This window comes from Rhipicephalus sanguineus, chromosome 2, assembly GCF_013339695.2.
Source record: "Rhipicephalus sanguineus isolate Rsan-2018 chromosome 2, BIME_Rsan_1.4, whole genome shotgun sequence".
Taxonomy (NCBI): Eukaryota; Metazoa; Arthropoda; class Arachnida; order Ixodida; family Ixodidae; genus Rhipicephalus; species Rhipicephalus sanguineus.
The window spans coordinates 2,615,427-2,630,501 of NC_051177.1; the positions used below are offsets into that span (position 1 = coordinate 2,615,427).

General features: G+C 49.4%; 1 protein-coding gene across 5 annotated transcripts in view; it reads right to left on the reverse strand.

The window, feature by feature from the left end:
* The window catches only part of LOC119382345 (cysteine and glycine-rich protein 1), a 110,294-nt gene that overhangs the window by 44,971 nt on the left and 50,248 nt on the right, over positions 1-15,075 (reverse strand). For all 5 annotated transcript variants that reach the window (XM_037650039.2, XM_037650043.1, XM_037650040.2 and 2 more), the window contains one exon: positions 13,065-13,173. In XM_037650039.2, coding sequence (XP_037505967.1) covers positions 13,065-13,161 — 97 coding nt within the window. In that variant the 5' untranslated portion in view covers positions 13,162-13,173. The remainder of the gene's footprint in view (positions 1-13,064; positions 13,174-15,075) is intronic.

A 15,075-nucleotide genomic window follows, 5' to 3' on the forward strand; every position in this document is an offset into this window, starting at 1 on the left:
ATTCTACGACCCACCTCCACCTATGTCGCCGACGTCACGCCCACCTCCAGCTACTCGCCGCTCTCCGTCTCCACGACGTCGATCACTGTCACCCATGCGGCCACGTTCGGTCGCACGAGAGCAGGAAAACTAGTCGTCGCAGTCCAGGAGGCAAGGGCTGCGACGCTATCGAACTGTGAAAGCCCTCAGCGAAGTCCATCGAATGTAATCGACGTGCTTGTGGACGGTGTTCGCGCATCGGCCCTTATCGATGCTGGAGCCGCTGTATCCGTTATGGACGCAAAACTTTGCCGCTTACTTCGAAAAGTGATGACACCACTTTCTGGAATGTCCCTCCGTACCGCCAGCTCCCAGAGTATTCATCCTACAGCAGTATGCACTGCTCGCGTCGTCATTCAGGACATTCTGTACGACGTCGAGTTCATCATAATTGCGGCATGCTCTCACGACGTCATCCTGGGATGGGATTTCCTCTCCCGCCAGGACGCCGTAATTCATTGCACACCAGCCGAAATCGAACTCTCACCGTTCTCACATTTGACGCCGACAGACAGTCCATCGGCAGTGAGCAAGATCCTCGTCCAAGACGATACGAAAGTGCCTCCAAACTCGTCAACGGCTGTGTCGGTCTACTGCGCCGGTCTCTCCGACACCATTGCACTCCTTTCGCCATCTGCCCGCATCTGCACTAGGAAAGGGTTGCTGGTACCTTTCGCGACCGTGCGAGTCACTCAGGGCAGCACCGCTATTTTTGTTACCAAACCATCCCCGTGCACTGTTACGTTGGTTCGAGGGGAATGTCTCGGCAAAGTGGAACCCGTTGAAGACGCACAAGTTCTGGACGCGCCCGATGACTCGCACTGTACCAGTTCCCGCACCATCAGTGCTGTTTCCACGTCTGATTCGTCACCTACTGATGTATTTGGTCCCTCCATTGCTGACGAACTTATGTCGGTCCAGCGTTCGCAGCTTCTGTGCTTGTTGGATGAATTTCGTCATTCTTTCGATGTCGGGCAAACATCCCTCGGCCGCACGTCCGCTGTTACGCATCGCATCGACACTGGCGCCCAACCACCACTGCGGCAACGTCCATATCGCGTGTCTCCCACAGAACGCCGGGTAATTAACGAGCAAGTGGACGATATGCTTCGACGCGATGTAATTCGGCCCTCCGACAGCCCATGGGCGTCTCCTGTTGTTCTCGTTGCGAAGAAGGACGGTTCTGTGCGGTTCTGTGTGGACTACCGACGGCTCAACAAGGTCACCCGCAAGGATGTTTATCCACTGCCGCGAATTGACGACGCGATTGACAGCCTCCAAGGAGCAGAATTCTTTTCATCTCTTGATTTGCGCTCGGGGTACTGGCAAGTACCCATGGCTGATGACGCTCGACCAAAGACAGCCTTTGTCACGCCCGACGGCTTGTACGAGTTCAACGTCATGCCGTTCGGTCTGTGTAATGCGCCCGCGACCTTCGAGCGCATGATGGACACCGTTCTGCATAACTTGAAATGGCACACGTGCCTGTGTTACCTGGACGACGTCGTCGTCTTCGCTCCGGACTTCTCCACGCATCTCCAACGTCTGCGGCATGTCTTGACCTGTTTGAGCAACGCCGGCCTCCAACTGAATCTGAAGAAGTGCCGATTTGCGGCACGGCAGCTGACAATCCTCGGCTACGTCGTGTCCAAAGACGGAATCCTTCCCGATCCGGCCAAGCTTCGGGCCGTGGCCGAATTTCCCAAACCTACGTCCGTCAAAGAACTGCGCAGTTTTGTCGGACTGTGCTCACACTTTCGACGCTTCATACGAAACTTTGCCACTATCATATCGCCGCTGACGAAGCTCCTTGGAAGTAACGGACCCCTAAATTCGTGGTCGTCCGAGTGTGACGACGCGTTCGCAAAGCTCCGTCGTTTGTTGACGTCTCCTCCCATACTACGCCACTACGACCCTACGGCCCCAACGCAGGTACACACGGACGCCAGCGGTGTAGGCCTCGGCGCTGTACTTGCGCAACGCAAACCAGGGTTCCCCGAATATGTCGTGGCATACGCAAGCCGTACGCTTACCAGAGCCGAGACCAATTACTCAGTCACGGAAAAAGAGTGCCTGGCGATCATACGGGCCCTTACAAAGTTTCGACCTTATTTGTATGGTCGCCCATTTGATGTCGTCACCGACCATCATGCACTATGCTGGCTGTCGTCATTGAAGGATCCCTCAGGCCGTCTCGCCCGCTGGGCACTTCACCTGCAGGACTACGACATCTGCGTGCTGTACCGCAATGGACGCCAGCGTGCTGACGCCGACGCCCTCTCGCGCTCTCCCTTGCCTGACGACAATGCCCCTTGCTCAGTATCTCATATAGCTGTTACCATCGCTACCGAACAGCGCAAGGATAAATGGATCACCTCGCTGATAGACTTGCTCACTGATCCGACGGCAACACCATCCACTCGCGCGTTGCGTCGTCAAGCCCACCATTTCGCCGTTCGTGACGACCTCCTGCACCGACGCAATTACAACGCCGACGGCCGCCAGTGGCTACTAGTGATACCCCGCAGTATGCGTTCTGAAATATGCGAGGCCTTCCACTCTGACCCGCAATGCGCGCACTCTGGGGTATCCAAAACTTACCACCGCATTCGACAACGATACTTCTGGCGTGGGATGTACCGCTACGTGCAGAAGTTCGTTCGCTCCTGCCTCGATTGCCAACGCCGAAAACCTGCAACGCACGTGTCGCCAGCAGGTCTACAACCATTACCTTGCCCTAACCGTCCGTTCGGGCGCGTGGGCATCGATTTGTATGGACCACTTCCTCTGACTTCGGCTGGTAACCGCTGGGCCATCGTCGCTGTTGACCATCTAACGCGATACGCCGAAACCGCCGCCCTCCCAGCGGCTACAGCGCGCGATGTTGCCTCCTTCCTACTACACCGATTCATACTGCGTCACGGTCCACCCCAAGAGCTTCTCAGCGATTGAGGCCGTGTCTTCTTATCGGAAGTCGTGGAAGCCATTCTGAAAGAGTGCCATGCTGTTCACCGCAAAACTACTGCTTACCACCCGCAGACGAATGGCCTAACCGAACGCTTTAATCGAACGCTCGGCGACATGCTGTCAATGTACGTCGCCGCCGATCACACCAATTGGGATGCCATTCTGCCCTTTGTCACCTACGCCTATAACACCGCCCCTCAGAGCACTACTGGTTTTTCACCGTTCTTCTTACTGTACGGAAGGCACCCGTCGCACACCATCGACACGATACTTCCATACAAGCCAGATCCATCTGAGTGCGCGCCTATTTCTGACACAGCCAGGCTCGCTGAAGAGTGTCGCGAGCTTGCCAAGACATTTACGACGCAGGAACAAGAGCTGCAGAAGAGCATTCGCAATGGCACCACTACTTCTGAACCCACGTTCCTCCCTGGAGCGCTCGTATGGCTCTCGGTCCCTACCGCTGCAAGTGGCCTTTCTTCAAAACTGCTGCCGAAATACGAAGGCCCATACCGGGTCGTCGAGCGCACATCCCCGGTCAACTACTTGATCGAACCCATCGAACCAGCTTAGGACATGCGCCGTCGAGGGCGCGACATTGTCGACGTGGAGTGCCTCAAGGCCTACTATGACCCACTCATAGTGACGAGCTGTTAGGTCGCCGGACGGCTCCCTTTTCGTACCCAGGGTAATTGTAGAGAAGCCTTGGGACATGGTAATGGGTTACCCTCTCCAGCGCCTTCTAGTGGGTCGTCCTCTTTGGTGGCTTGAAAAAGAATGGCGCTCGCGCAGGGAGTTCGTGCCTTGCCGTGACTGTCGCCATTACTCATTGTCGTTCAGTGCTGTCTATTGTGTTTACCTTAACAGTCTGCTACGTACAGGACGTACTGGATCTTTGTCGAAAGGCTGACGTGAACATGACGGAGGCTGACAAGATTGCGCATATCTTGAAGGGGATTGCCGACGACACGTTCAATCTACTGAGAGTGAAGGATTGCACCACCGTCGACGCCGTGGTCAAGGAATGTCTGCGTTTTGAGCAGGCCAAGAGTCGTCGCATCAGCCGCCAGTTCGTACGCCTACCTAATACTGCAGCCACATCGACCTGCCAAGACCCCCCCACGTTCACGCAGGCTACGTCGTTAGAAAATGTCACCCGCATCGTCCGCCGTGAACTGGAAGCAATGGTTCCTGCTGACGTTCCACAGACTAACGCGTCGACCGTATCGCTAATACAGGCAGTCGTACGCCAAGAGACTGCGAATCTCGGCATAGCACCTGTTTGCTCTATTCACACTCCCGAGAGCACTCCTGCAGTCGTAAACCAGATCCTTCATGCTACCGAAACCCAGCTGAATGGAGGACAACTGATGCCAATCCTGCTTTCACTGCTCTCGCGTAGGACACATTGCGCGCCACTGTCGCAATCGGTGGTCGTCGACTTCCTGGAACACCGGGACATGGCATCGATTTGAAGGCAACTCGCGCAGGTTTTCTCCTCGTTCCGATCTCCAGGCTACTGATGTCCACGTTCCAAACAGAAGGTTCAGCCGATCCCCGTCACCCCAAGGCCGTTGATCTCTATCGCCGCTTGCTCATCGATCAACGTCCCCTACACGGCCTGGCCCCTCGACCTCGGGAAACTAGTCCATGCAGCTCCCGGAGGTGACGCTGCAACAACGACCTGGACTTCAAATCCTCTGTTGACGATTCCTACGCGCCGAAACAGTTTAGAAATCTTGGTGGATAGCGTTACCGTTACAGCCCTAATAGACACTGGTGCACAGCTTTCAGTGATGAGTGCTGCTCTCCGGAAAAAACTGCTCTAAGTGCTCACGACTCCTGTTCAGTGTGCAATAATAGTTGCTGATGGGAGCACATCTACAGTTCTTGGTATGTGCACCTCTCGCGTGTGTATTGCTGGCCGTCAGACAATCGTATTGTTCACCGTGCTTGCGCAGTGCCCACATGATGTGATCCTCGGTCTCGACTTTCTTTCCACGCACTCCGCTCTTATCGACTGCTCGACGGGCCTTCTTCAGCTGGAACTCCCTCTAGATGCCTACGTTGACCATGACGGTCCCAGTCGCTTATGTGCCGTGGAGTTTGTGCATCTTCTGCCTCAAGCCGCGACGTACGTCCAGCTAATCCTTGATCCACCTGTGCGCGATGGTGAATATGTTGTTTCACCGATTACCGACGTCGTCTTGAAGCATTCTGTTGCCGTACCGCACACTGTGGTCACAGTATGCCGCAACCAGACTTCTTTACCTCTCTTGAACTTCGGTCTAACCATCCATGTGCTGCCTGCAGGTATTACGCTCGGCGTCGTGTCGTCACTGCAAGAATGCCATATCTCTCAGTTATCAGCAGATGTTCCTAGCCACCATGCCAACTTGCTCACTGCACTCGACCTTGCACGCACTGACATTGAGAAAATGATAGCGCCCGATCTTCCGCCCACTGAAGCACAAGATCTGCGTGGTCTCTTGACATCCTATGCCGATATCTTCAATCTTGACAACCGCCCTTTAGGCCAGACATCGGTTGTGACCCACCACATCAACACCGGCGATGCCAACCCAATTAACCGGCGCCCTTACCGTGTGTCTGCTGCCGAACGCACTGTCATGCAGAAAGAAGTCGAAAAGATGCTCGCCAAAGGTGTCGTCGAACAATAGGCTAGTCCATGGGCATCTCCTGTCGTGCTTGTAAAGCAGAAGGACAATACATGGCGATTTTGCGTTGACTACAGGCACCTCAACAAGGTCACTAAGAAGGACGTTTACACCTTGCCAAGCATCGATGATGCACTCGACTGCCTTCATGGCGCCAAGTTCTTCTCATCCATTGACCTTCGATCTGGTTATTGGCAGATCGCTGTTGATCCGCAAGGCTGAGAAAAAACCGCATTTGTAAACCCAGATGGCCTGTACCGATTTAAGGTCATGCCGTTTGGCCTTTGCAATGCTCCCGCCACCTTTGAGCGGATGATGGATTCCCTTCTACGCGGCTTCAAGTGGTCAACATGCTTGTGCTACCTGGACGATGTCATCGTTTTTTCACCAACATTCGCAACCCATCTCGAGCGGCTCTCCACTATTCTCGAGGTATTCCGCAACGCTGGTCTACAGTTGAACTCCTCCAAATGCCGTTCTGGCCGTCGTGAAATAACTGTACTGGGTCACCTCGTTAACGCAACTGGCGTCCAGCCTGATCCCGACAAAATTCGCGCAGTGACACAATTTCCCGTACCCTGTTCGGCTAAAGATGTCCGCAGCTTTCTCGGGTTGTGTTCCTATTGCCGCCGCTTCATCCGGAATTTTGCCGATATTGCGCGTCCTCTCACAGAACTACTAAAGAAAGACGTCAGCTTTACTTGGGGTTCGCCTCAAGCTGCTGTGTTTTCGGTGCTCGTTACAGCCCTCACAACTACTCCAGTATTAGCCCACTTTGATCCCACCGCCCCGACAGAGGTTCGCACCGACGCAAGTGGCCATGGGATTGGTGCTGTTCTCGCTCAGCGTCAACACGAACAAGACTGCGTCATCGCCTATGCCAGCCGAATGTTGTCCACGGCGGAGAAGAACTATTCAATCACTGAAAGAGAGTGCCTTGCTCTAGTTTGGGCAGTTGCTAAGTTTCGCCCATACCTGTACGGCCGCAGCTTTACTGTTGTAACTGACCATCACGCCCTGTGCTGGCTCTCTTCGCTCAAAGATCTCACGGGCCGCCTCGGTCGTTGGTCTCTCCGCCTTCAAGAATACACCTTCTCGGTGGTTTACAAATCCGGCCAACTCCATCAGGACGCCGACTGTCTGTCACGGTATCCAGCGGATCCACCCGACACCGCAGAGAGACCCGCTGAGACTGGGGTATTCTCAATATCAGACTTCCTCGATATAGGTTGTGATCAAAGCCGCGACTCGGTTTTACGTCCCATCATTGACAGTCTGAGTTCCGCAACTCCAAGCACTTCTCTCAACTTGTACTGCCTTCACGACGGTGTCCTATACCGCCACAATATGCGTCCCCACGGCCCTGAACGCCTTCTCGTCGTGCCTTCCCACTTGCGGGCAGATGTTCTCCGCCAGCTCCACAATGAACCTACCGCCGGTCATCTTGGAGTCACACGCACTTACGATCGCGTCCGGCGCCACTTCTTCTGGCCAGGCCTCTATCGCTCCGTGCAAAAGTACGTCAGCAGCTGCGACCTCTGTCAACGTCAAAAACGACCAACAATGCTTCCAGCCGGCCACCTTCAGCCTATTGACATCCCCGCCGAACCATTCTACCGCGTCGGGCTCGACCTGCTCGGACGATTCCCCACTTCTGCATCCGGAAACAAGTGGGTCGCCGTAGCGACTGACTACGCCACATGTTACGCCATTACCCGCGCTCTTCCCACCAGCTGCGCTACTGATGTCGCCGCCTTTCTACTGCATGACATCATCTTGCATCACGGTGCTCCTCGACAGCTTCTCACCGACCAAGGCCGATACTTGTCCCGGGTCATCCAGGACATTGTTCGTTCCTGTTCTACGAACCACAAGTTCACAACAGCATACCACCCGCAAACTAATGGGCTTACGGAGCGCCTGAACCGCACTCTCACCGACATGTTGTCGATGTACGCTTCTGCCGACCACCGCGACTGGGACGCAGCGTTACCCTACGTCACATTCGCTTACAACTCCTCCAGGCATGACACCACAGGTTATTCCCCGTTTTATCTTCTGTATGGACGTGAGCCATCCCTCCCTCTAGACACGCTGCTTCTCACTGGTTCAAACTCGCCTGTCACATACATTCTCGATGCCATTGCACGAGCCGACACAGCACGACAGATTGCCCGAGAGCGCCTCACAGCATCTCAGGCCTCTCAAAAAGACCTGTATGATCGCCGACACCGAGATGTCTCTTATGAACCCTGTTCACTTGTCCTATTGTGGACCCCATGTCGTCGCATCGGTCTTTCCGAAAAGTTATTTCGCTATGACGGACCATATAAAGTCCTGCGGAAGGTCACTGACCTCACATATGAAATACAGCGAGTCGGCGATTCAGTGCAGTCAACGCCACCGCCATCCACTGTTGTCCACGTCGTAAGACTGAAACCGTATGTGCCGTCCACTTCACTACTTCCATGACCAGCGCCGGGTCGGCGCTTTTACGCCGCGGGGTAGTGTCACAAGGTAGCAGTGGGTCAGTGGCCCAAGGTAGTAGTGGGACCCACTCTGGAAGAGGGACAACAACGAAGTGCTGAAGGGACAGGCTCCGGTCCACCATTGTCTCAGCCACTATTTCTGCTTGTATATATCTGTAAATATACATTTTCTTGTAACATTATCTATAGTTAAAAACAGCAGAAAATAAAACATGGACAAGGACACATGACTATATAGCACTGCCTGTGTCCTTGTCTATTTTTTATTTTTTGCTGCTTTTATCTAAGGCTGTACAGGAAATTCGACAGATATGAAGTCCACCGGGATCCCACTGCTTGCATGTCTGAGCTGGTAGATTAATTTCCTGGTACATGTTTTCTTTTGAAATAATACGACAGGCATTTGCACTTATCGCAATTATAAGGTACACGCTTTTTCACAACGGTAGCTGCAATGTAATATGTAAGAAAGGCATTGTCTCGTTCGACAGTGTATGATGCATGATCTACTGACACATTGTGCGTCAGGTGGAATTCGCTGATTGTCTTCCTCGTCGCCTTCTGTCTCCTGAGACAGTTCCTCTGTATGCAGACAAAAGAGACTCCACGACTCCATCAGCCACGTTTCTGCCCTTCTTTTTTTATCGTCGGCATCCTCAGGCAATTCAGATCAACCGAAGGCAAGCACAGCACGACGATATGCTTGCATATAACCGACCGCTTAGGAAGAGAATCCAGCAAACAGCACTGCTGCGATCAGTGCCCCTAGCAGCATCGGCGCGCTGATGGATCCTCTCTGGCAAGCGAAATGCGCCGTGCTCATCACACCTCCCTATTTCAGCCACCCTAACGGCGCCCAACAAAAAGTAGTGGACACGCTCAGTGTTGCCGGTGCACCAAGTATTATGAATATCCCCTATTAAAATACTTTTTCAGCTGTATTTATGGCTGATATTTTACAGATGGTACCTTTATTTTTCCATCCACGCGATGTAACAGTCAAATTGTGTTTGCATTTTTGTGTCACCACTCCTTGAAGGTTTCATCAAACTGGACAATAAAATTGTCACAGTTCTCCATCATCTTATGAAATGAAAAGTGGGCGCAGACCATGGGACTCAATGTACACACTCGAGACAAGTGACGTTTCTCATGACATTGCTATCCAGAAACATTCTTTGAAACTGATCCACTAGAGCAGTAGGAGTAGTGTGAAGTGCTGCATGCTTGAAATTGACTGGCAGTTTTCCACATCTTCAAAACGGCACCATGGAAAACACTCAGCACATGTGGTTTATAAGCGCAAACTATTTCTTTGCAAACCAAAGGAGCTTTGACTGAATCTATCTATATCTAGTTAGCCACCTGCGCTTGGGCACTCTCACCGACAGACACGATTAACAGGTCATGACATGAATAACATGACATGGCTGTTGCATACGTCATTAAACCCTTTCTCTCAGTCACCTGTGGTGCACACCTGCATAGCATAACCTGTGGAATGCAGGTATGTGCCACACATTATTTACATTCAATTCCAACTCAGGTACAGTGAGAATAGACTGCAAATGTTAACATGATGGCGTTAAGAAGCCACTGTCACGGAAAATCTGGTGCCGGAGTCTGCAGTGTAGATGGCGAGCAAGAAATCAGATGGATGCAAATAATAAAAGTCACAATTTGAGCCAGAATCAAACCTAGGCATTCTGTGTGGCAGTCAAGTATATTCTACCACAGAGCCATGCCACTCCTTGAAAGTGCTTTGGAAAAAGACCCTGTACAGGCATAATGGCAAGGTAACATCACATGTTGTTGCAGTGTTGGCTATCTGCTTTCATAATGATGTACATGACTCCTACGATTCACATATGTAATGTGATAAACATTACATATTGTCACAGACGCAGCCAGCGTACTGGCAACGTACGCCTATGACTCTGCAAATTATGGTCAAGTGTTGCTCATCTCCAGAGAATTGTGCCGATGACTGCCACTTATGATACACACATCACAGCACCGTAGCGTGCACTTTGTTTGAATGATACTGAAATCTGTGCTCCAACATGAGTGCTAATGTTATGTCAGACCATAAGCTATCCTCCAGGCGCCAATGTAGTGGATGTCTTAGCAAAACGTTTTCTAGGGCTAGCTGGTTCATGACTTCTGAAGGAAAAATTGTAGCGCAAAGCAACACACGGACAGACAAAGAGCACGGGACTGGTGCTAACTTCCAACTGTGTTTATTGAAATTAGCGCCAGTCCCGTGCTCTTTGTCTGTCCGTGTGTTGCTTTGCACTACAATTTTTCCTTCAGTAGTGGATGTAGCCTATGATATATGCACAACAACTCAAAGTGCAAAAAGATGCCGATACAGCTGGTAACACTTTTGCTCAATGCAAATACATAAATGCGGCATTTTTTGCCAGCATTTTCTATCGCAATTTTTTTAGCGTGTAATCAGTAGAGGCCATAGCAGTGGTAGCAGCCTCCATACCTGCCAACAATGTCCTCTCAGGCACAAACTTGGGAGCCAGCTGCCAAATTATCTGGCCGACATAGTGTACCGACTCTGGTTTCAGGCTAACAATCCTGCTGCTGAAAGAGAACGTTAGCCTGACCTCTGCCTGTTACGAAGGGCGAGATCACCTTCTCCAGAAAAATGTCACTGTCAAAACAAAGGTGACTTTTACTCAATGAAGGCATTGAGCCCCAAGACCCAAAATAGGTCAGCGCAGCACAGAAAGGCGCAGGTGCATGAACCCGAGCATCTTCTTCCTTTCACCAGGTGGAAGAAGCACATGGCATATTATACGTTGCACATGAAAGGCTGTCTCCCTTCCCACACACAAACCCATTAAGCCAAGATACACAAGGGCCGCTACATGCTAGCTGGAATGCCCTCGAGGCCATCTCAATTGATTGTCAGAAAAAGTGTCCCCATCAACCCAGCCGGTTGTTGCAAATGCCATGTTGAGGTGCTCTGCCATGATAGGGTCTCCCTCTGAGATTAAGGTTCACGTTGCATTCATTACTTTACCTCTAAAAACTGAGCTTAAAGGGGCCCTGCAACACTTTTTCAGCATGGTCAGAAAACGCTACCAATTGGTAGTCGAGGCTCCCGAGAACATGCGAGCCAGACATTATAGCGCAGCACGCAGCCTGGGATTTACAATAAATTCTCAAAGTCAGCTAAAAATTTGCAGTGACTTAGCTCGGCTATGCCAGGATATACGTAGTGTTAGCAAAGGTTCAGCTGATTATTCTTAGCTTTCCAGATTGTCTAGGATTATTAGCCTTCTTCTGTTCATTCTTCATACGCTGAACCGCTAATTGCCAGGCAACTACTTCGGGATCCGATGAGATAAGCTTCTCGGCTCTTCTGCGCCGTCAAGCAGCATTTGCGCTCTCCTTCTCCATGGCGTTACCCACCTGCAAACGCCAGTCAGAGGCGCTATCAAGCGGCCCCAGCGCAGTGTCAGACGGCAACTGCACAGACCAGCAGCGGTGAGCCGCGCACGGCGGTGGCAGAGTCTGCGCGCGCACCGGCGCCAGCCTGTCTGTCACGCCTACGACGCCACTCCTCCCGAGCACGCAGACCAGCAGCGGCGAGCCACGCGTGGCGGTGTCGGGGAGCGCATGAGATGCCAGCTCCGGTGACCCAGCTGTGTGACATCACTGATCCTCGCGCATGCGCTGCATGGCTCATGACGTTCCACGTGAAATCGGCTCCGGCTAGGCAAGTGTAGCTAACGCTACAAATGTGCTTCCTCTTCTCTCATCACATGATGCTATTGATTCAAAATCACTGCGTCACTGACACAAGTTCCATGTCATTGGCTGATTTGAACATGGCGTGCTCGGTAGTTACTGCAGCCGCTGCGGGAGGCCGCCACTTGCCCACACATGCGATTGCACTGAATGTATGCTGCATGTTCGAAGAAAAAAAAAAGTGCTCAAGGTCACAAGGCGCGTGTGACGTACCTTCCCCCATGCTACCCCTTCCTGCTTGGCTTCCAGCACTTTTGTCAGGACGAGAGAAGAGAGAAAGCAATTACAGCGTGCAACAAATCTTTGCAACTCCGCTCGCACTGGAGGGATTCTAAAAATTTTTGCAGCGGTCGATTCATGAGGAAATAAGCTCCTTTAGTGAAGCCATTCCATGGCTACTTGGAAAAGTGCTGCAGGGCCCCTTTAAGCACAAGTTGTTTTTGTTTAAACTTGGCCTGCTCTGCCACTGGAAGAAACTGCCACTATCCTCTGAAAGAGTATTTCCTACTTCTGGTGGTGTGCCTCGGATGGCCAAGAGGGATGCCCCTTCCTTGAAGTTGATGTGGAAAGGTACTGTCATCCTTATTGGAGCCACCACTGTGGTCATGTACCAGCCAAATATCAATTATAGAGTGAAGATTAAATTTTAGGATCAAAATAACACTAGTTTCTTCCAATGGAAATTTACAGGGCTGGCTGGAACCCTCAGTCAAAATAGAATTAAAATATGGAATTAGCTGGTATCAAATGAACAGTTATTTACTGTATTTGCAAGCCATCCATACATGATGCAAAAAAATCTGTGTTACTCATAAAAACAAAGCTCCATTGTTGCACAAGTTTTCAAAGCGAAAGAAAAGACTAACTTTGGTTCAATGTACTGATGGTGCTGGCAACTAATCATCTTTCTCAGTGGAATTAAGAGCATATCTTTGAAGTGACTCTTTCTGCCTTGAGTTTGAGAAGTGCAATGTTTGCAAGCTCTTCTGTGCTAATTTTTAGGGCCCACAATTTGAAATATAGTTGTCTTTCCAAGTATGTCAAGTTGCACATTTTTCCCACATAAAAAATTTACAGTTCTTTGAATACTGTCAGGTGTAGAGGATAGACAAGAGTGAGTTACCACAGGAGAAGCACTTGATGTGCCAGTGCTTCCCGATGGCAATCTTCTCCTCGTTGAAGTATACGGTTGTGTTGCACCGAGGGCAGATGCCGGGCATGTTGCAGAATGCCTACAAACATATCATTGATTCATGTTAAGCTATGGAATGAAAGAAACAACTGCACAAAATATTTGCTAGAAATTTTGGCTCGTACACGAAGCCGCTTTGAGAGAAAGTGTGCTGATATCAACACCATGCTGTCGATGCATCACTTGTGACACAGCAATGGCCTGCATAGTTCCTGCTGCGTGCACTAACACAAAGCTTACTTTGCACATTTTCTAATGCACTTTGTAGTACTATGAACTTGAACTTTATTTGAAATTGATATACAAGTGATAAATTGCATGTGTTATATACAAATACAGAAGGAGGTCTCAAAGTCGCAAGACTGTGCGTGAGACCTCCTATAAAATCATTCATCAGAGATACAACGCATTAGTAAACAGTGGTAAGCATAGAAAAATTAAGATATACAAAATATACAGATAAGTACGAAATAGCGAATATAAGTTATACAAAAAGTGTAGATAAGCATGAAAAAACTGACACAAAAATGCAATAACATTCACTCAGTATAATATCAAGCATTATGACGGTAAGGAAAGAAAAATTGAGATATACAAAATATACAGATAAGCACGAGATATGGACTATAAGTTATATAAAATATGCAGATAAGCACAAAAGAACACAAAAATGCAATAACATACTCTGTATAATATTAAGCACTATGAATTTAATAAGTGCGAATGCAAGCCTTTTTTAAACATTTCGAGGGATCTATTTTTGATCTCCAAAGGTAAAGAATTCCACAAGGATACAGACGAAAATTTTATGGTATACTTGCCATAATTAGTCCTGGGTTTGGGTAAAAGGAAGTTATTAGCCTTTGCAAAACGAGTAGATGACGCCTGAGGAAACTGACTTGAGTTTAGTAAAGGAATGGGAAGTTTTCCATTCACATATTTGTAGATAAGAATGCCGAGAAAATATTTGGCCAGCTTCTGAACTGATAAAATTCCATGTGAACAGAGTAAGGATGATGCATTGGACATGAAGCTACTGAGCGTTACTATTCTCAATGCTTGGTTTTGAAGATGTTGGATGGCTGATAAATGAGTGGCATACGTGTTTCCCCATGATGAAATGCAATAGATTATGTTGCTGTGAAAGAAAGCGTAATAAAGTGACAACAATATTTCAAAACGAAAGAAAGGGCGAACTTTTAGCAAGATTCGAATGGCATATGCGGCTTTCCGCGTAAGCTGTAATACATGTGAATTAAATTTTAAATGTTCATCAAGTTCGACCCCGAGAAACATTGTACTAGAGGTAGAGTGAATTTGAGTATCGCTTACGTAGACAGAGGGGTTCCTAGGTATAATTCGATTAGTTGACGAAAATACAACAAAGTTTGACTTTTTAGCATTTATATTTAATTTATTCTTATTGAATCATTTAACAATATTTTTCAGGTCGATGTTTAGTTTAAACAACATCGAGTCAACCTCTTTATCTGCAGTTATTATAGTGGTATCGTCCGCATAGAGTATGCAGGACGAATGTGCTAGACAATGAGGAAGATCGTCGATGTAAATTAAAAATAAAAGCAGGCCCAAAATTGAACCCTGCGGAACACCGATGTTGATGAATTTAGGGTTGGAAAAGGTACCGGACACATATACCAACTGTTCTCGATCACGCAGATAGCTACGAATTAGTTCTAGTGGGACGCCAGATACACCAATTGACTCGAGTTTCTGAAATAAAATAATGTGTGAAATAGAATCAAATGCTTTTGAAAGGTCAAGAAAAACACTCCAACAACACAACCGCTGTCAATAGCAGATTTAATTTCATCAGTTAGGGATATCGTGGCAAGTTCAGTTGAGTAACCAGGCCTGAAACCAAACTGCTTATTAGAAAGAATATGAAACTTGTCTAAATAACACCTTAAACGTCCCACAA